Below are 21,963 nucleotides of genomic sequence, written 5' to 3'. Positions count from 1 at the left end.
TTCACCCCAAAGTCTAAGGTTCCAATCCTGCCAGTTGCTCTGCATAGGTAGACTCCTGTTCCCGCACAGAGCTTTACCCACACACAACAGCTTGCAAGACTGGGACCTAAGACACAGAACAAGCAAAGAGGATCTGTTCCAGAATCATCAAGGATGTAGCAAGAGAGATGGAATGGATATCATTAAAAACCGGACATCTCCCATAAGCAGTAGTTATATTTACTATGCTATTTGCCGTATTTTCCACATTAAATATAGGAAATACGTCAATAAAGATAAATACCACAATGTGGTAAATGGTCATTTCAAAATGATAGGCACTGTAGGGGTGTTCTGGAGAAGATCCAGCAAATTACAGCTTCACAAACTTTACTTCAGCGGTGGGGACAGTATTGAGAAAACCTCTTGAGGGATAGGAAAGGGCTGAACTTAGACATTTCTGACTTAACTGAACTTAGGAGACCTAATTTGAAGGAAAATTTTGAAAAAGTCTTATTGAACATTTTCAGGGAGTGAGGCAGAGTTGACAGGGAAGTCATGAACATAATTTGCTTGGACTAAAGGAAAGCTTTCGATATAGTATCACACAAAAGACTAATCTAGTACAGTAAGTGTATTACTGGGCTGAGCTACTTGAATGGATGGCTGGATTTCAAAGTTACTAGTAAGAGGATGAATGGAAAGAACTAGTAGAGTTCTACAAGGATTGGTATTAGAACCAATTTTGTTCAGTTTGATATATCAATGATCTGGAAAAAGGAACATGCAGTAAAGTTATGAAACCTACTGATTAAAAAAACACCCACAAACTGCTAGGGACAGTCAATACAAAAGAAAAAGGCTATAAAATTCAGAAGGAACGGGAGAATGGCCAGATAACTGCCTGTTTTAAGTCACTGTAGTGAAATAGAATTTGAGGAAGAAAGGGGGAAAATAAGAAGGAAAGAAGATTGTCATATTACAAAATTCAGACCAGGAGAACTAGCAGAGTGCAAGCATCTGGTGAGAAACTACTAAACCCGAAGGCATAACACTCAATGTATTATAAAACTGTGCAAAGGATTAAATTAATATTTGGATCATTGTGTAAAGTTCAATAGGATCATAAAATAATTATTGAAGTATCATAAAATGTGTTTATGGTAATTCGCCTTGGCACCAAAGGGCTCTCAGAACGACAGAGACCTGAAAATCTCAATTATTTAAAAGTTTTACAAGAAATGGGGTTTTGACCTTATATATATATATAAAAAAAAAAGTCTAGGAGAGGAGACCACATGAGGATTCAATGGGTCTGAAGACGCCTTTTTGAGTTAGTGAAACATACAAGAAGTGACAAAATGTACATAAGAAAAGGCTGGGCATTAAAGCAATTTAGAGACTTTCTCCACCCAGAGTATTTTGTATACAGCAGTGTCAGTCCGTGGCGGGTACACAATAATGTGATTTGGCACGTCATGCTGAGCTGGAATGTTGGTTATGTGTCTGCTTGACTAGGAACCTTCCCCAGGGGCCCAGAGAGCCCTTGAAGCAGCAGGCCTGGATGCTGAGAAGTCAATGGCACTTAAGCACGTATGTAATTGTTTTGCTGAAAAGGGATGGAGTAACACATGATCTTAAAGATAAACATAGCAGGACTCCACAGCTGTGCTGCAGTCTTGTGACAAGGATTCCTTTCTCCATGGCCCCTAGCAGACTTCCCCTGCCTGGAACCTGAATACTCCAGACATATGTAGGAATGGGGACCTGGACAACAAGAAGAACTGGCTGGTTTTCCCTACAATAAGTGCTCTGCAATGTCAGTGGGAAATCCAGCTCTGACTTTTGACCCCCCTCATTAAGTTCTCTCCTCAGCAAGGTCTGGGAGCATTACTGAGGCAGCGCGTGTTCAGCTCCACAGAGAGAACGAATGACTGAAGGAAGGAGCTGTCATGCAGATTGATTCAGAAGCAGGATTAGCAGGCTCAAAGGGGATTCCTATCCATTATTTCTTGATGCAACGATGGTAGCTCTAGGCCAGCATGCCAAGTGATGTAAAACTGAGCACAATGAAACTATATTGACTGAAAAATATATGCGTGGGTGAAATCCTGACCTCGCTGAAGTCAGTGGGAGTTTTACCATTGACTTCAATGGCGCCATGGTATCATCCATGGAGGTCACACACAGAGGCATTAGGCAGTGTGTGGAGAAAAAAAATTGATTACCTGGGACAGACCTAAATGTGTTTCTGGACCTCTTTCCCTCCTAACCTTTTGCAGACCCTCCTATGCAGTACAGTGGCATTCAGTGGGCTCTGGGTGCTGTTGCAGAGATCTCTGATGGCATTGTGTTACTGATCTGGAGACAGGGAGTCAGCATTCTAAACAGAACACTTCTAGGTGCTTAGTGAATTGAACAGTGAGTGGGACTAGAAGTCTGATTTGCTTCCTTCAGTGAGAAAAGAACATTTTACCACATCAGGTGGGCTTCAAAGAGGATGTTATGAACCTCTATCCAGAAAAACAAATGTTAGTTGCTGTTAACTAGGAAATATAGACACAACAGTCAGAAAGAACACAGCATTTTAAAAACAAAATTGCTCTCTTTATTTTTCTAAGCCAGAATTCATTCTAGCCCATAATTAAAAAGAACAATGGTATTTTTTTCTCACTATGGCTTATGCTGCTGGATACAGAATTTCATCAGTCCCTATACTGTTTATATCACTGAGTGCATGAAGGATATTTCTATGACATGTCTTCCTCTCTGCACACAATTTAAATGAATAGATCTGAGAACAGACAGTTAACACAAAGATTGCCTGAATTTAGAACACTGCTCTTTGCAAAAGGGGCATGAGAGAATAATCGCCCAGCATGAAATTATTCCTCTAGAAGCAAGTCAAATGCAACACCAATGTTTAATTACTCCTCGGTAAGCCAAGATAATGTGTGGCAAGCTGTGTGCTATTACTTTCATCTATTTGAATAAATAAGAGAAGAAATTATGGCATTTAAAACATGTTACACGACCATACCAGATGCATTTCATCTCCTTCAATCCACTGGGTCCAACCACGGCCTTCTTTTTCTCCTTTCTGTACGCAAAGAAGTTTATCTCCATCCCAACTCACGTTAGTCTAGCAAAATATATACATGTTATTAAGCATTACTATGGCATTCAGTTTCATCTAGTACACTTAGGTGGAGTCAATTTCCTCAAAGCAAAGCTTCAGAGTAATAGAATAGATATTTTAATCAGTAGTCTCTATCGCATTACTAAGAAGAGAAGAGTATATCTCTCACACACACTTTTTTTTAAGCTTTTTGAAGTCATTTAAAAGAACAATTAAATGTAGTTTGATGGCAAAGTCTGAGCCACAGGAAATGACGCTAGGTGTCTCAATACATCAGAAAAGCAGGAGACTCTTAAAGCTGTTGTAAGAATCCACGTGGTATAGTCAGAGTTATGATTTTTTGGTAACATAAGCACTCTTTACATGATTTCTTTACAAATGCTGACCCTGAAGGTTAGCAGAAAAAGCTGCCTTAATGCACATGTATGACTGCCCTCTCCTTTTTTATACACGCAGGGTGCTCCATGTGCTCAGACTAGTAGTATGTTTCCAAAAGGGCCTGAAACTTTGACCTTCTACAACTTCCGTTTCCCATCATTAGGTGGCCTCCGCAATCCTTCCTTCAGATCCTACACATGCCTGGGACCAACTACACCCTGCCTTAAAATAATAATCAGCTGTACCCAACAATAACTTTCCAAGCCTTTCCGGGGCATCCAAATGCTGAGCTGCAGTTCGTGTCCCAGGCTGTCCGACATCATTAATCGGGACTTTCTGTGGAAGTAGCATCTCGGCCTGGGAGATCCTTCTTTAGTTATAGAGATGCTGAAACTATGGCAGATTTCCTTTATTACATTTTTGGTTTTATTAAACACCCTTTTAGGCCCTGGCTCGGCAACCCTTTCTTATTCAGCAAAGCACTCAAACATGCCCTTCACTTTAAGAAGGGGCGTAAGTCCCATTGTCTGTGCTGGGTTGGGGATAGTTCTGCAAACACTTATACATGACTACCTGAGTAGTTCAATGGGACTTCTCCCATGAGCAAAACAACTCACACGTGTAAGCATTTGCAGGATCAGGCCCTAAGGTAGTACAGCTTAGTCATCTTTAAAGGCAACTACTAGGTTTTTTTCTTGTAACATTGTATGATGGATTGAAATGAAATATTGTTTTGTGATATAAAAACAAAAAGGACCTGATTTTCTGCTCCATTATGCTAGTTTTACACCAGTGTTACCCTGAGCACTGGTAGAATAATACTGGTTTTAAACCAGTGTAACAGAGTGGAGAACTGAGTCCAAGGACTAAAAAAGTAAGGAATTACTATGCAGATCTTGAAAGCCTTGAAGCCATTGCCTCTGTGAGCAGTCAAAAATGGAGAAAAGGTTTAATTCTACAGACATTATGGAAATTCACTTGTCTCCACCTTGCTTTTTTAAAAAAAGAAATCAGCCTAAATTTGTCATGCTCAGGAGTTGAACACTGAATAGGGCTTAAGTACTACTCATCCCTATTCTTTCTTGAGAATGTGTCTGTTACAAACAATTAATTCTTAAATGATAACCATGATAGCCACCATCTATAAATCGGGTATAGCAGGCAGTCTCTACCCAGGGGAAGCTTTAGACTAAACAAGCATAGAAAATGAATCACGAGAAAGATTGCCAGGGTAAATAATTGTAGGCGAGGCACTGTTAGCCATATGGGGTCTCTGAAGACAAACTATTCAACTGTCCTTGCTAAAAGTCTCTCCATTTTTTACAATGCATTCAGAAATGTTTTGGTCTTTCCCTCTAAAATAAACCCAGTAGCACATCACATTCATAAAGAACCACCTACATTTTACTGTCTTAATACCTTACTACATGAAGGACTACTGATTCCAGAATTCAGCACATTCATCTGACAGGAGAAGATATGCATAAAAATTATTGTGAAATAAGTCACAAAGGGTTAAAATGGCCAGTGAGAAAATCTGAACTTCTAAGATGTTCTAGCCATTCATGAGATTCACAAGTGTAACACTAGTTATCATTTGTCTCTTTTTGCAATGTCTATTTTTAAAACCAATTTCCATTAAAGATTAAATTGGCTTCCTTTACTTATGGGTTCCTTGCGGCCTGAACCCTTCCATTAAGAATTAATGATAGCTGCAGATATGCACCATGCTGCCATGGCAATCAGCAATATTGTTCCATACACCCCCATACACACTAGTAAATGAAGAGTAGGAAGGCTATGTGGGCTCGTGAAATATACTAATGGAAATGATGTTTAAGAAATGTTGGTGAATATACAGGACATGCTCAAGTGACACTTGTTAAGGAAAAAACAATCAACAACCTCTCATTATTTTTAACTACCTTGACTTCTGCAGGTTTTCAGGAGTTTTTGTACCACAGAAGAACTAATCAAATTGTATTGGAACTAATCAGAAGCAGTTTGTGACAAACAGGAACAAGATTAAGTGACAAATGGAGAGGACAATGGGGCTGCATGGATTAAACTGAGGGCAAGATCTGCACCTTATTTATCTACATAAATATAAAGGCCATAAATATTCTATAAAAAAGAAAAATTAGAGAAGGTCAATATCAAGGCATTCAAAGAGTGTGGTGGTGGTGGGGGGGTAACTTCAAAACAGACAAAACATTCATTTGCATTAGTGAGCTAGACTCTGAAGCTACACTGGTTTACACTGCTGAGGATCTGGCCCACTGACCTTCCTAGAGAACTGAGTGAAGTACATTCTTCCCATTGCACAATGGGTAGCGGGGAATGGAACTGACCTGATAGCTGTGTTTCACCAAGCACAACCACAGTGAAAGTTAAAGCCTGTTTGGCCTGTAATGCAGCATAGAAAATCACTTCAGTGAAAGAAAAATTTATGAATAAAAGGCTCAGTCCTACCCCCAAATGAAGTCAAGTGGAGCATTTTCCACTGACTGCAAGTGGAACAGGTGTGGTCCCAATGAAAGCTAATTGTAGAACAAGTACCTATGAATATTAATTAAAGCTCAACAAATATGGCAAACAATATGTTTCCAAATATTTGTTCTAATAAAGCCTGTAAATTCACTTTAGTGGCATTCACAATACTTTATATTCATTCCTATGAACATCGTACCAGTGATTTGTTTTTGGTTTTTATTCACAAATTAGGTAAATCTCAAACATACTTGTGAAAAATGTGTTTGTTGCCATGGTTTTTGCCAGGAGGGTGAATGTGGCCTTCTTAAAATGTATGTGATTCCTTTTCATCTGTTTATAAATTCTTCAGTCATCCAATCCCAGAGCATAAACAATAGTTGGTGACTTAGGCAACCAATAGCAAGTAATCAAATTGAATAATGTGTCATCAATTCACAGTCTGAAATAAATTCATATAAAATCTGTCAATTCTGAATAATGAAAAAAATCTGTAAAAATGGGCCTGCTATGTGCAGATAACTTATAGACACAAAAAAGGCTAAATCTACGGACTAAATAATTCACTACATATAGTTTGCACAGGTAATATAAATCATAAGACACAAAGCAGCAACACACTGGGTCTGATTCTATTCTGATTTTACACTGATGTATAACAGGAATAAAAGCCAGTGTGAGATCAGAATCGTGTTATGTTCATCCAATACTCACATCAACAATAATAAACTTTATGCATCTTTGTCTAATTTATAAGAGGTCTGATAACTCCTCTCTAGTCTAGTTCAGCTGGGGAAAATAAAGAAATCTTTCTAGCAGCACAGGGAGACAACTTTATTTCCCCCCCAGCTTTCTAAGGTGATTAAAATTCTGCCTGAGCTCAGAAAATGCAATGTTTTTATGTTCCTTTTTACCAAACAAGGTTAGACATTCCTTTAGGTGATTTAGCATGACCCACCAGAGGCACGAGGCAAGAGATTGCATTAATCCAGCAGTTTTATTACTTAGAATTCCCAATAGTCTTTTTTGCCTTCTCTTTGGATGCATGGATATAGATACGCACTTGAATGGTGCAAGCAAACCAAATCCTTTCTGACCTTATGTTGTGCTCATTTTCCTACAGAATTCAAAGAGAACAGAACCTATTCGAGAAGAACACCATGTTCTCCTCATCTTTGTTCCAGAAGTAGCAGAAATTGGTATGTCAGGAGAATTAATCTTAATCAGTAGTATTTTATCATTGGGGGTTTTCCCTTTAGCTCAAACTCTAATGGCTGATAAAAAAAGGCAACTTAGAAAATGCTACTGACAGCTAGTGGAAATAGGGCAATATTTTTGGAACAGAAGAGATCTATTTCTATTTTCCATGAGGTGTGACCAGGTTAGCTGCAAAAAACAACAAGGAGTCCGGTGGCACCTTAAAGACTAACAGATTTATTAGAGCATAAGCTTTCATGGGTAAAAAACCTACTTCTTCAGATGAATGGAGTGAAAATTAGATACAGGCAAACATATATATTGGCACATGAAGAGAAGGGAGTTACCTTACAGGTGGAGAACCAATGTTGAAGGCGAATTTAGTCAGGGTGGATGTGGTCCACTCCCAATAATTGATGAGGAGGTGTCAATACCAAGAGACATTGTTTTTGTGGATACAGACTAACACGGCTACCCCTCTGATACCAGGTTAGCTGGTAACTGTGGTGTTTGAATATACAGTAGAACCTCAGAGTTACAAATTAACTGGTCAACCACACACCTCATTTGGAACCAGAAGTATGCAATCAGGCAAGAGCAGACACACACAAAAAAGGCAAATACAGTACAGTACTGTGTTAAATGTAAACTACTAATAAAATAAAGGGAAAGTTTAAAAAAAAGATTTGACAAGGTAAGGAAACTGTTTCTGTACTTGTTTCATTTAAATAAGAATGGCTAAAAGCAGCACTTTTCTTCTGCATAGTAAAGTTTAAAAGCTGTATTAAGTCAATGTTCAGTTGTAAACTTTTGAAAGAACAACCAGAACGTTTTGTATAGAGTTGCAAACATTTCAGAGTTACAAACAACCTCTATTCCTGAAGTGTTAGTAATTCTGAAGTTCTACTGTATTTGGTTACCTTTCACACATACAGCTGTTGCCACTAAGAATTCTATTGTTTACCAATAGGTAAAACAAACACAGTAGTTCCTATGTACAGTGGTAAAGCCATACCAAAGTTAGCTCAGAATACTTCCATTATTACAAGCTTTCCTAGGAGTCATGCTCCCTAATGATTAGGTAACTGGAAAAGGTATTTACCCATTTATGCTGTTTAGAAAGCACTGCTTAATTATATGGCAAAAACAGTCCTGAGTGAACTAGGCTTCTATGGACTGAAAGCTAATGTGGAATCCATGCACTTCGCAAAAATTGCTATGCCATTTGGTGCTCATTGTCTCTTTTTGGCAGTCTCATCAGAAAGGCTGAGGAATGAATGGGCATGGATACTGAACTATTCCTGGATTAGTCCTTCCAGATCAGCACATTGGCAGGGCTATCTAAGGGCTTGTGTACACAGTGCGGCAATGTGCTCTACAGGGGTGTGATTTCTAAAGCACACTACCTTGTTGCTCATTAATTGGTCCAAACAGAGATTCCCTAGTGCACTTTAACGCAGTACTGTTTCAAACAGCACCACAGTCAACTGTACCAGCATGGAACAATTAATGTACAACCCATTAATGTACTTTAGAAATCACTCCCCTGTAGAGCACATTACCCACCATGTGGACAAGCACGAAGAAAGCTTGCACTGCTGCTGCCTGTTGCATAATGCCGTCTGCTAGACACCACATACATCTAACAGATGACAGACTCACTAGGAAATAGGCTAGAGAGAGATGTGGAGACAAAGTTTGGGGTCTCTGAGTGAAAAATTTTAAGCCGGGTTCATCTGTTAAAATCTTGATGTCATAAATTAATAACAATTCACTGAAGCCTGGGATTCCCCGCTTTCTTGAAAATCCTACACTGCCTGTAGGATAAAGTGAATATTTCAGTCTCCATTTCTGCCAGTTTGGCATCCTTCTCGTGAATAGGGCATATTATAGGAAAATAATGTAGGAGAAATTAAAAAAAAAACCACACCCAAAGGGTATAAACAGTTTTACTCCAGCATAAACACTGCACTTTAAACACCATAATATTACTATATTGCTGGAGTGCATTACACAAATTCTAAAATATTTAAATCTTAGATTAAACATGCTGGAAAAAAGCTCTGTCTATGATTCAGACATCCAGAAGGAAGCTGGGTTTTACATTGGAAGATAAATCAGTTCTTTTCCATTATAAACTAATTTATTCTTTGTATAACTAGAGTATTTTAGAGATACAAGGTGGGTGAGGTAATATCTTTCATTGGACCAATGTCTGTTGGTGAGAGAGACAAGCTTTTGAACCACACAGAGCTCTTCTTCAGGTCCACGGAAGGAACTTCAAGCATCACAGCAATACTTAGAATATTTCAGTGACTCTCGGCTGGGAGACACCCAGTTATTCCAAAAATGTAATGTAGATTTTCATATTCATAACTACTTGTGCTGCTGCTTCTACTTCAAATAGTAAATGAACCCTCTAAACCTTCCTTACCATTTTTCATTCTCTTAAAAGAAAAAAAACCCTTAAATTACTGTGAACATTAACCACGGCATAGCACATTAGCAACAAAAGAAAAAGAAATCTGCCTGCCAAGAGAAGGACAAGACCTATAGATATATGCACTGCAGACCCACAGAATTCCCTAACAAGCAACGTGTGCTTACCTGGGGGATAACACCTGTCCTGAAAATTGCACAACACTTCTGATTGTTAAACTTTAGTTAAACTCCATTTTTGCAGGTCACAAAAAGGGTAGAATGGACAAAAGAGCTTGTTAAAGGGCTTAAAGTTATTTCAATGTATCCATTAACAATCAGATAGGATGCATGAAATTAAGTGGTATTGTGATGAGAGCTGGGCACTGAGCCGGGAATTCTTGCTTATATTTCTGACTCTGCCACTTACCTGCAATGTGACCTTGGACTAGGCACTTAAACCTCTGTGGATCAAATGCAGCTTAGAGAAAGTGGGTACAATATCCATGGAAATTTTAAGGGAAAACCAGTAGTGATGTCCTCCTGATAGTACTGTTTCTGTGCGCAGTCACACAGCTCCTTCTCCACACATAGGCCACAAACTCCAATAGCTGCTCGCATTTTAGGCCCCTATTCGACACTGCGATCTTTAAAGTCACCCCCAACAACTTATGCACCTGTAATAGTTCTATTTTGCCCCCATTTCCTTCTACTTTTTTGTGCTTAAGCCTCTTTGGGTTTTCTATTTCCAAGTTTCAAGAAGGTGGTTTTAAATAGTATTAATTTACTTACAATGTTTTTAATTCTAACTGTACAGTACTCAAGTGCTTTAGTGAGCAGGTATGGGGTTACTCTACAAAATAGATTGTACTGTATCCATTGCCCCAAATAGGTATCTTGGAGAAGTCTGAGAAAGCACAAGCTGTTAAACACTCAAGGCAAATCAATCTTTCTTCTTCTATCTCTGAGGTTTGTTTTACAGTCTTTTGCCTTATATTATACCTATTCTTGATGAGCTGAGATGTATGGTCTCAATTAAACTGCTTTTCTTCAGATGTCTTAATTTTGCTTTGGTGTTTAATTCACTAAAAAAAAATTTGATTGCCTCATCTGTTTGTGTGTTATGAACATTGTAATTTAAATATGCATCCAAAGGAGCATCATCTTCCTGAAAAGGAAAGCCCAGAATACACATTACACATGCACATTTCAGCAGTAACACTATTGTCTTCAAGTGTGGGCCAAAGTAAATTTATGACCGGAACATTCAGTAAAACCAAAATAAACCTATTGACTATCCTTTTGTATTACCCCCAGTGGCAACCATACTAGCGTAGTCTTCTTGGAAGTAAGGTCAGTTGCAATTCCTACATTTAGTGATGAATCATATTGACACAAATATCGACTTCTGAGATTTACTCCAGTATTCATCAGAACTGTTTTACCAGAAAACGATATTTTTCTCTTTGTGGCCCAAATGCAAAAGCCTTTGATGCTGGTTTTCCAGAATGTTTCCTGCTGTACTATTCCTAATGTGCTCACATGCACAGTACAGCGTATAATCTAAAACTGCTGGCATATCTTACTGGTGAATAAAAGACAATAACATGAATTGTTCAAAGATCAAAGAACTATTTTTTTCCTGATCAAGAACAACAATGGACATTTAAGAAGAATCCCACCTTGTAGCATTTAAAGATGTGAATTGTAGCTACTGCCTTTCATCAAAAATGTGTTATTGATTTCCCTTCCCTTAGAGGACTACAGCATAGGCCTGTCTGTTTTTCTTCCTAATACCACTCAGAGAGGTGTCTTTATATTGCCATGCAACAAATGGCTGCAGTGACCCAAGACTGTATGCCACATTCCCTAGCATGGTCCTTCTCAATCCAGTGATTCTGTTGGTATCTAAAAGCTGGCTAACTACTCAGGCTAAATAGCTAATCTAAGAAAATCCAAAACCATATCTACTAATAAGCCCACAGAAAACTCATAGAATTCTTGGCTATTCATGGCAACATACCCATTCAAATATTTAATAAACAGTCTGTAACAGACACTGAAGTTGCCCAAGACAATACCAATTTTCATTTGAATCCAGCATTGAACTTCAAATGATTCAAGCCCTCCTAAAATTGCTTCCAGGTGAAAGTTCCATCTGCCAAACTGTTGACACAGGTGATTTTACCCACTAAGGTACTTCAGTAAAATGAATCAACGAAAAGCTCCAGATGGGTTTGCGAAAGTGATCCCATCTTAAATTAGTTTATACTGTTAGGGGGGGCTGTTTGATTACAGGCATAACTGCAAGTAAATGATTGAAGTCTGATCCCTTTATATAAGTATTGTTGGGTTTACATGTTATAGAATGCTGGAAGTTCATGACTGGTGTGAATAAATAAATAAATACCGGACATAGAAAATACTTTGATTTTCCAGTTTTGCCCACTTGCCTTTAAGGGAGGCGATTTAATTCAGGGTCTGGTTCTGCGAGATGTCTGCTTCCTCAATGAAGCCAATAATAGTTGAGGGTGCTCGATACTTTGCAGGATGAGCCCCTTTTGTGTCATTTAAAGCCAAGAACACTGCAAGGAAAAACTGCGCCAACTTCAAGGGCACTACATAGAAATGCAGAGTTATTGTTGCTGACTCACCAGACTAGACCCCAAGAGTAGAAAAAGGGTATGTGTCTGAAGCTGAGAAAACTAGAGGCAAAGGCCCTGCAGTGACAAACACAGGCAATATGCCTAGATCAGGAAAAAAGTTTAGGTTGAGGTTCTGTATTTTGTTATTTAAGGTAACAAAAGTTTGCAGCACCTCTGCCCTTTCACTCTTCTCTACATAGCTTTGGAGCAGACCCAGTACCAGGAATCCCAGAGTTTATTGCTGAAATGAACAAAATTATGGTCATCATCTGATGTGATCAAACATGAAGCAGAAAATTCATCTTTCCCTTTTGACCTATGTCAGAATTTGAACTTATGTCTCCAGCAAATGACAGGTTAGTTGAAATAATCCATTAATCTACCTTCTTGTACAATATTTTGACAATATTTCAACTACTACACAGAAATTGTGAACCCAGTGGGAATGAAGCAGTCATTAAAATATTCTTTCTTTACATCTACAAGTTGTTTTGGAAAAATGCAAGTTACAGAAGATGGACTCGGGTGAGGAGAAGAAATGGTAGGCCTCCTCTGAACCCATGACATGGCTCTTCTGCAAATAAAAGACAACGTGGGTGATATAGTCACCGCCAGACCAGTGACACAAAGACAAGCTAATAAAAACAGAAAACACTTAAAGTGACATAGTATGAGTTAGTGTCACATGGACATTCTTCTGTCACTTCTCTAGTCATACAACAGGAATCATAGGATGAGATTTAGCTGACGGCAAAGTCTGATATAATAATACTGAGTACAGGTGGAGAATTAAAAATCCAGAAGATCTAAGATATCTCAATAAATATACAAAAGCTCACTGAACAGCAAACTCATAAAAAGTGTTGCCCTAACTGTGACTCAGAATCATGAGCAGGAATAGGACAATGTCAGCAAAAAGACAGCCTGGAGCTAAACAAGTGAATTAAGCTAGACAAGACATTCTATCTACTTTGTAACAAAGAGTTTCATCTGATAATGCATGAAGCAATCCACTCCCCTGAAAATGCAGTTTCTCTCAGTGGACCTTCTGAATCAAAAATGTGTGCACTTTTTATTTTCCAACTGCAGTCGGGATTTACTTCAAATGTACATGAAATCCAGAAAGCTGAATCCTCTATGGAAATGCCAAGAAAACAAAGCTATTAGGTTCTCAAACTGTTGAAGTTGTACAGGCTCTGAAACACTGCATAAGAAGATGATGACATGAAGAACACGATGGCTGAACCATGTGTAAGGAAATCAGTTCCTTCATGTTTCCTATTTGCCTGTCTGTGTGGCTCAGTTTTTTTTCACAATCATGAACCTTGATAAGCCAGAGACAAATACAATTTCTTGAACGGCACCAGTGTTGTGCTGGAGAAAGTATGCAAAACTGGCTTCCAACAAGGTCCTCAAAATGCAAGTGGTCTACAGTAGTAAGACAATGCTGTATCCTAAGAGATGCTCTTATTACATGTTCAATGAGTTTCATGACAGACTTGCCAGAAGTCCAAGAAAAACTGAAGTTTGAGATGCTGGGAAATATATTTCTTCCGCAAATGACTCTTCCCAAGTATACAAAGCTTTTCAGTATCTACAAAGAATTTTAAAATGTTTGGTTTCTCCTTTCAGCTTGGAAATGATGCAGGTAGGCAGGAACTGTAGCTAAAGAAGTGGTGCCAAGAGCTTGCCTGTCTGTGAACAGAAGGACCATGCACAGCCTATAGAAACATTTGTCTCATTTAGTTTATGGATATGAATGTATTGCGTTTTGACCTGACTATAGAAATTAAATGCACTTGAAAGTTGTCTTCCATTCCCCTGGAGACTCTTCCGATGGGTTTGGGATAGTGGACCATTGAGCTAGAATGTGGCTTAGAGACGGAGCCTGTGCTGAAAGGGCTAAAAAAGTGTTTCCTATTGACAATGAATCCACAGGATTCTTCAGCCAGATTTCTTCCTGGGGTGTACATGGCAGTCGCACCTCTGCCACCCTGTCAAAGCTTGCAACAATATTCCCAGGAGCAGAGAAGAGAATTGGGCCAGGATTACAGTATCCCACTAGTTGAACTATCTGTGTGTTGAGCCTGTGCTTCCGAGCCACATTGGGTAGATCTACACAGCAGCTGGGAGGGTGCTTCCCAGAATGGATAGACAGACACGCTCGAGCTATCATGCTCAATGTAGGATGGTGGCTGTGGTGGCATGGGTGGCAGCTTGGGTTAGCCTCCCAAGTGTGTACGCAGGGGTTAATCAGGATTGTACTCGAGTGACTGCACTGTAGGGGGAAGGGATAGCTCAGTGGTTTGAGTGTTGGCCTGCTAAACCCACGGTTGTGAGTTCAATCCTGTGATGTTGTGCAGTCTATATGGTTTTATAAAAACTTGATAATAAGTCAATATAATGTAACTGGGATAGTTTTAGAGAAAATATGGTAATAAGTGAATATAATGTAACTGGGATATGCTTCATGCAAAAGGTCTCTTGTAAGGTATCATTACAAAGCTTATAATCTACTGAGTATGATCATCTGATTTGTATAAATGTACCACTCTTGTATCTAAAACTAGAAATATAAAATGTAACTCTGAGAGCCTATTGTAATTATGTAAAGTGTGGGCCATTAATGATGGTCTGGAATCTTGATGACTCCCATTGTCTGCAGATGGCTGTATTTACCTGTGAGTCTTCCTGTATATGTGTGTGCTGGCAAGTGGGCAATGAAGTCTTGCAGTGACATGTGATCATGTCACCTGAACTGGAATCCATCTTTAACCTGGTGCTTTTCCAGTGAGGGGGGGTGGAAACCCAGAGGGACAAAGGGTTCCTGCCTTATGCAAAAGATATATAAAGGGGGGAAGAGAACAGAGAGGGAGAGGAGCCATCATGAAGAATCCCCTAGCTATCACCTGAGCTGCAACAAGAGCTGTACCAGGGGAAAGAATTGTGCCCAGGCCTGGAAGGTGTCCAGTCTGAGAAAAACTTACTGAAACATCTCTGAGGGTGAGATTATCTGTATTTAGTTTGATTAGACATAGATTTGCACATTTTATTTTATTTTGCTTGGTGACTTACTTTGTTCTGTCTGTTACTACTTGGAACCACTTAAATCCCACTGTCTGTATTTAATAAAATCACTTTTTATTTAGTAATTTACTCAGAGTATGTATTAATACCTGGGGGAGCAAACAACTGTGCATCTCTCTCTATCAGTGTTATAGAGGGCGAACAATTTATGAGTTTGCCCTGCATAAGCTTTATGCAGGGTAAAACGGATTTATCTGGGTTTAGACCCCACTGGGAGTTGGGCATCTGAGTGCTAAAGACAAGCACACTACTGTGAGCTGTTTTCAGGTAAACTTGCAGCTTTGGGACAAGTGATTCAGACCCTGGGTCTGTGTCTGGAGCCAGACGGGAGTGTCTGGCTCAGCAAGACAGGGTGCTGGAGTCCTGAGCTGGCAGGGAAAACAGGAGCAGAGGTAGTCTTTTCACATCGGGTGGCAGCTCCCAAGGGGGTTTCTGTGATCCAACCCATCACAGTTTACATTTTATATTTCTAGTTTTAGATACAAGAGTGGTACATTTATACAAATCAGATGATCACACTCAGTAGATTATAAGCTTTGTAATGGTACCTTACAAGAGACCTTTTGCATGAAGCATATCCCAGTTACGTTATATTCACTTATTACCATATTTTCTCTAAAACTATCCCAGTTACATTATATTGACTTATTATCAAGTTTTTATAAAACCATATAGACTGCACAACGTCACAAATCCTTGAGGGGGCCACTTAGGGATCTGGGGCAAAATCAGTACTTGGTCCTGCTAGTGAAGGCAGGGGGCTGGACTCGATGACCTTTCAAGGTCCCCTTCCAGTTCTAGGAGATAGGATATCTCCATTTAGGGGGGAGGGATAGCTCAGTGGTTTGAGCATTGGCCTGCTAAACCCAGCGTTGTAAGTTCAATCCTTGAGGGGGCCACTTGGGGATCTGGAGCAAAATCAGTACTTGGTCCTGCTAGTGAAGGCAGGGGGCTGGACTTGATGACCTTTCAAGGTCCCTTCCAGTTCTAGGAGATGGGATATCTCTGATTATTATTATTTTTAGCACACTAGATAGAGCAGGGTGACAGTCTACATACATTGTGTATGTACACAATGGAGCTGTTTATTTCATCCTTTCCCCACATTCACACTTGTACTCTCACTACCATGATCTGGCCCCCAGTGTCCTGTCTTTTGCAGCACCAAAAGTTAATTAAAAACAAATAGGTTGGTAGGGTGTACCACAATGGCCCTCTCTTGCTGCGGGTGCTCCTCTGAGTTCTGGCACCTGGCAACAGAAATCTGCCACTACAGGACTCTGGAACATGTTTGTTCAACTAGGGTATGTCTGCACAGCAACTAGATGCCCGCAGCTGGCCCATTCCAGCCAACTCGGGTGCTCAGGGCTCTGGCTGTGGGGCTGTTTCATTGCTGTGTAAACTTCCAGGCTCAGGCTGGAGCCTGGGCTCTAGGACCCTGTGAGGTGGGATGTTTCCAGACTCGGGCTGCAGCCAGGAAACAGAAGTCTATACAGGAATGAAACACCCCTACAGCCCGAGCCTGAGTCAGCTGGCACGGGCCTGTTGCGGCTTTTTCTTTGCTGCGTAGACATACCCTTATAGGCCTGCTCAAATCTCTACTGAAAGACAAACTGGCCAGAATGTGGGCTCCGCAGCAGAGGGCTGTAAATTCTAGTGCGCACTAATGTGTCCCACACTAACTGGCCCATATGGACAATGTTGGTGTGCACCAAAAGTTCCTTAGTGTACATTAATGTAGCAGTGTTTGAAACAAGCCCAGAAGATAGAATGGTAGAGAGACGATAGGGACTGAGGGATGTTTTATCCTCAAGATGGGGGATGTAAGGGCATACTTGAAAACACAGAGCAAGGAGCCCAGAGGAAGAACTGTTACAGAAAGACAGAATCAGAAAAGGAGGCAGGAACACAAGACACATGAATCAACCTGGGGGTCAAGTGGAAGGGCTGCGGATTTAGAGGCAGATTATTCAACACATCTCATTAAAATGGCACAATTGATAATGAGCCTCAGACTTGCGCTGAGTACTACTTTTTTCTCTGAGTAGTCCCATTGAAATCCCTATGATTATAATTACAGGGTGCCTGCTTTTCGGTAGATGTGGTCTTAATTATGATTCCTGATATAAAATAGATTAGCAACAGTTCATTCCTCTTGTAGAATCCTATATACTGTGGACTAGACCCTGCCTAAATACTCGTTAATTAACTTCACACCTTATGTTATGTTATAATGGGCCCAATTCTGACCTCACAGTTGTGTAAAACAGAAGTGACTTGAAAGAAGCAGATAGCCTTATACCTAGTGGGAAAGAGCTCAGAACCAATCCTATCAAGTGTACTTATTCCATTACTGAATGTAACGGAATAAGGTTACATTTATTTGTAACAGTCAAATAATTACTTTAAACCAGGGGTAGGCAACCTTTCAGAAGTGGTGTGCCGAGTCTTCATTTATTCACTTTAATTTAAGGTTTCGTGTGCCGGTAATACATTTTAATGTTTTTTAGAAAGTCTCTCTCTATAAGTCTATATTATATAACTAAACTATTGTTGTATGTAAAGTAAACAAGGTTTTCAAAATGTTTAAGAAGCTTCCTTTAAAATTAAATTAAAATGCTGATCTTACACTGCCAGCCTGCTCAGCCCACTTCCAGCCTGGGGTTCCGTTCACTTAGGCCAGCAAGCGGGCTGAGTGGGCCTGCAGCCGGGACGCTGGCTGTCAAGGGACTAGCAGCCGGGACCCCAGACCCGGGGGGGGGGGGGGCTTCAGGGGTCAGGGCAGAGGACTGGGGGGTGCGTGGGGGGGTGCAGGGCAGAAGGCTGGGTGTGTGGGGGGGGGTTCAGGGGTCAGGACAGAGGGCAGTGGGGTGTGGTGTGGTTCAGGGGTCAGGGCAGAGGGCTGGGGGTTTGGGGGGGTACAGGGCAGAAGGCTGGGTGTGTGTGGGGGAGTTCAGGGGTCAGGGCAGAGGCCTGAGGTGTGTGGGGAGGTGCAGGGCAGAAGGCTGGGTGTGTGTGGGGGTTCAGGGCAGAGGACTGGGGGGCTCGGCTCGTGGGGGTGCTCCCAGCCCCCTGCCCTGAGCGGCTCATGGCAGGGGGCTGAAAGGGATATGCCCTGTTCCACCCCCTTCCCCAAGGTCCCGTCCCTACCTCTTCTCTGCCTCCTCTATGGAGCAGCGAGCATGCTGCCGCTCGGCTCTGCTCCACTCCCCCTCCCCCTCGCATGGGCTATCAGCTGATCGGCACAGGGAGAGGGAGAGGGAGGAGGAGGGGAGGAAAGCACCACGCTGGGGGAAGAAGTGGGGGAGGGGTGAAGCTTGGCTGCTGCAGGACCAAGCTTCTGCCTCCTGCCCCCGCAAGGGAGAGCGGTGGGCGGGGGGGCTGAGTGGGGCTGAGGGCCAGGACCGAGGTAGACAGCAGAGTGCCAGTCAAAATTGGTTTGCATGCCATGTTTGGCACACGTGCCCTAGGTTGCCAACCCCTGCTTTAAACTATTGTAATGTACATGCAGAATAGACACATCCTTTCGCAAATTTAAGGCTCCGATAATTAGTAAAGGTAAAGACTTTTTCTGTGAGTAATACAGATTAAGTCAAATCCAAGTAATAAAACTCAACAGCAGAGGGAAAATACTGTGAAAATATACATTTCTGCTGTGGACCCATGTGAATGCAGGCATCTTGATTGCATTTCTCAAAAAGATAAAGTTACATGTTATCACACAGCTCTTTCTAAGCAAGCACTCTATTCTTAAGGTGAACGCATCGCAGAGAAAACCTATTAAAAACAATAAATGAACACATACACTTTCTAAAAAGCTTGCCAGAGATCAATGAACTCCAACAAGGACTCGACTAGGTGTCAGTCCTTCCAACCCTTTCTCAAGGATTTGGGGCCCTTCTTTGAACAGAAGGTCCTGTCCATTTGCTGGATCAGTTTAAACTCAGACTATTTATCCCAGAGTCATTTCTTGTCTGTTGGTCTCTGGAGAATCAGTATATGTGAGCCTTTCCAGGAGGTGGTACCTCTGTAGTGGGGTTACAACTGGGCTGATTTGCCTTGATCACCACCCGCTGTTTTTAATTCTTGGAAGAGGGGTGGTAGCCCTCCCCCGTGGCCTAGAACATATCATACATAAACCATTATTTTAAAACAATGGTCATGAAAGATATTTAAACTTAATTCATCAAAGGTCTCCCAATGATATTGCAGGAAATTGCTTTATCACAGGAAGAATTTTCCTCTCTGCTGGCTACTTGTGTCCCAGAGATGTTCAAGTGATTACTGCTACTGTCTGTTTAGATACTACTACTGCAGTCATCATGGAGGATGTCCAATAAGTGGTTTTTATAAAACCATCTTGGCACAGCCTAGTGGAGGCTGGGTGCAAAAGAGACCCAGGGGCAAGACCAGATTAAATCAGCAATAAACCCATCTCGGTTTTTCCATGTTTTCCTAGCAATGTGGGATTTGCCATACTGAATCAGACCCATTGGTCCAACAAGCCCAGTCTGGCCTCTAGCAGTGATCGATATTGATGCTTTAGCAGAGTATAAGGAAAAAAACCCCGATGAAGCACCTAGCTCATTAATACCAACCCCACTCGTGACATTCTGTACCTCCTTTAAGCCACATCAAAAAGTCTTTGTTCTCTAATAAGAATCAGCTCAATCTCTTTAGTCTTTCCTCATCACAGGTGCTATTAAAATTTGGAATTATTCTAACTACTCCACAACCTGTCAAGGTAACATTTTCCCTATGGAAATATGATCAAAATCTAAACTAAGTGTTCACAATTAAGTCTCACCAATTCTTTATCTTGTACCAATATAAATTACTCTGTTTATATTATCTCTTAATTCATCTGCTTTTTAAAAATAATCTACATACAGTGGACTAGTGGCATCACAGGGGATTCTGATATAATCCTATGATTCCAGGAGCTGGGGCTTTAAGAAAAACACTAAATATTGTGAGGTAAAATTGCAAGAGTTGGCAACACTCCTGAGAAGTCGGGGAACGAGCAAGCAGATAAGATCTAGGAAAATAATAGTTGTTAGTTAAAAGGAGAGTTGTTGTACAGATGTTATTCACAACCACTGCAACTACCTAGTTATTTATAACAGATATCGTCAAAACATTGAAGTTTTACATTAGATGCTTACATCCAAAACAGTTATGCATACTACCAACAAGAATTTTCTCAAAACTGAATTTTCTGATACCTCATAGGCAATATCTCTGTAGTATGCTTCTAGTACATCATCTCAGTGTAGGATTTACTTGAACCACTATTTACTTGGGCTTCAGCCTAGTTTCCCAGATGTGAAAAGGCATTAGCAACAGAAAAGAAACCTTCTACTTGAATGGAGTGCACCACTGTGGGTAAGTTCTTCCCCTTCTTAGTTCCCCTAATCCTCTTCTGTTGCTGCACAGCTGTGCTTGCAGCACGTTCCTGATTTTACTTCATTTGGAAGCACTCATACAAGGCCTGGTTGTGCTTCTATTATCATTTACTAACAGTACTAACATAATGCCGGAAGGCCCCAGTAAACATCTCATAGTAAGAGAGAGTGTCTTCCCTGAAGAACTTCCACTCCTTGCCTTGTCTGTTTAGATTGTGAGAAAAAGAGGTATTATCCCCAGCCTACAGATGGAAAACTAAGGCACAGAGAGATTCAGTGACTAGCCCAAGGTCCTACATGGAGTCTGTTATCTCAAGTCCCAGTTCAGTGTCGTAACCACTGAACCATCCTTCCTCTCAGGATACTCAAATCACAATCCCTCCCAGCACACCGGGGAAGTGTGCAAGATGCAGCATCTATTTGGAAGGTGAAGCCATGCTCACCTTCCCAGCTCATGCCAGTGTGGAAAAGAGAAGGAATCAAGGCCAAATTCCACCTTCTCCCTGCTCCCTTCAGAGTGACTTGCCCCCAGGAACACTAGGCAGGAACAGTCCCTGTGCTTCTTGTGCCGTCCTTCATTTGTGCCAGGGTCAGAAACTATCTGGCCCAGAGACTAGTGATTAGTCACTCAAAGGCTGTTGGCACCACATTGCATATTGTTCTCAGGGCATGGAGAGCAAAACAAGCTGAGACAGTTCCAGTGTGCAACTCTCCTATGATGTAGGAGAGCTGGGATCTCATTCTTAAAAAAATAATCCATTTATAATTCCATAGGAAGCACTAAACTATAAACTACACTGTTACCAGGGCAATTATGGCAGATATAATGAGCAGGGCCGGCTCCAGGCACCAGCCTAGCAAGCAGGTGCCTGGTGCGGCCAATGAAGAGGGGGGGCGGCACGTCCGGCCCTTTCGGCAGCAATTCGGTGGCGGGGCCGTCACTCCCTCTGGGAGCAAAGGACCTGCTGCCAAATTGCTGCCGTAGAATGAAGCGGCGGTAGAGTTGCTGCTGCGATCGCGGCTTTTTTTTTTTTTTTGGCGCTGCTTGGGGCGGCAAAAATGCTAAAGCCGGCTCTGATAATGAGGCTAACGTTACTAATGTATTTAGTTGCAGAGCTGCAGTTATAGATTGTTTACAGTATTGGTGGCCAAGATGTAAGATCACGGATTTGGTGAAAGTATCATATCTCGTACCCCCAGATTCCTGATGGGAACTTTGGAACAA

General features: G+C 41.1%; 1 protein-coding gene across 1 annotated transcript in view; it reads right to left on the bottom strand.

Moving 5' to 3' along the window:
• The window catches only part of RBP1 (retinol binding protein 1), a 28,518-nt gene that overhangs the window by 3,292 nt on the left and 3,263 nt on the right, over window positions 1-21,963 (bottom strand). Inside the window, exon 3 of the mRNA XM_065558068.1 lies at window positions 3,020-3,121. Coding sequence (XP_065414140.1) covers window positions 3,020-3,121 — 102 coding nt within the window. The remainder of the gene's footprint in view (window positions 1-3,019; window positions 3,122-21,963) is intronic.

This window comes from Chrysemys picta, chromosome 9, assembly GCF_011386835.1.
Source record: "Chrysemys picta bellii isolate R12L10 chromosome 9, ASM1138683v2, whole genome shotgun sequence".
NCBI classification, from domain to species: Eukaryota; Metazoa; Chordata; order Testudines; family Emydidae; genus Chrysemys; species Chrysemys picta.
The sequence above is the reverse complement of the archived record's forward strand: the minus strand, read 5'-3'. Positions and strand labels throughout refer to the sequence as shown.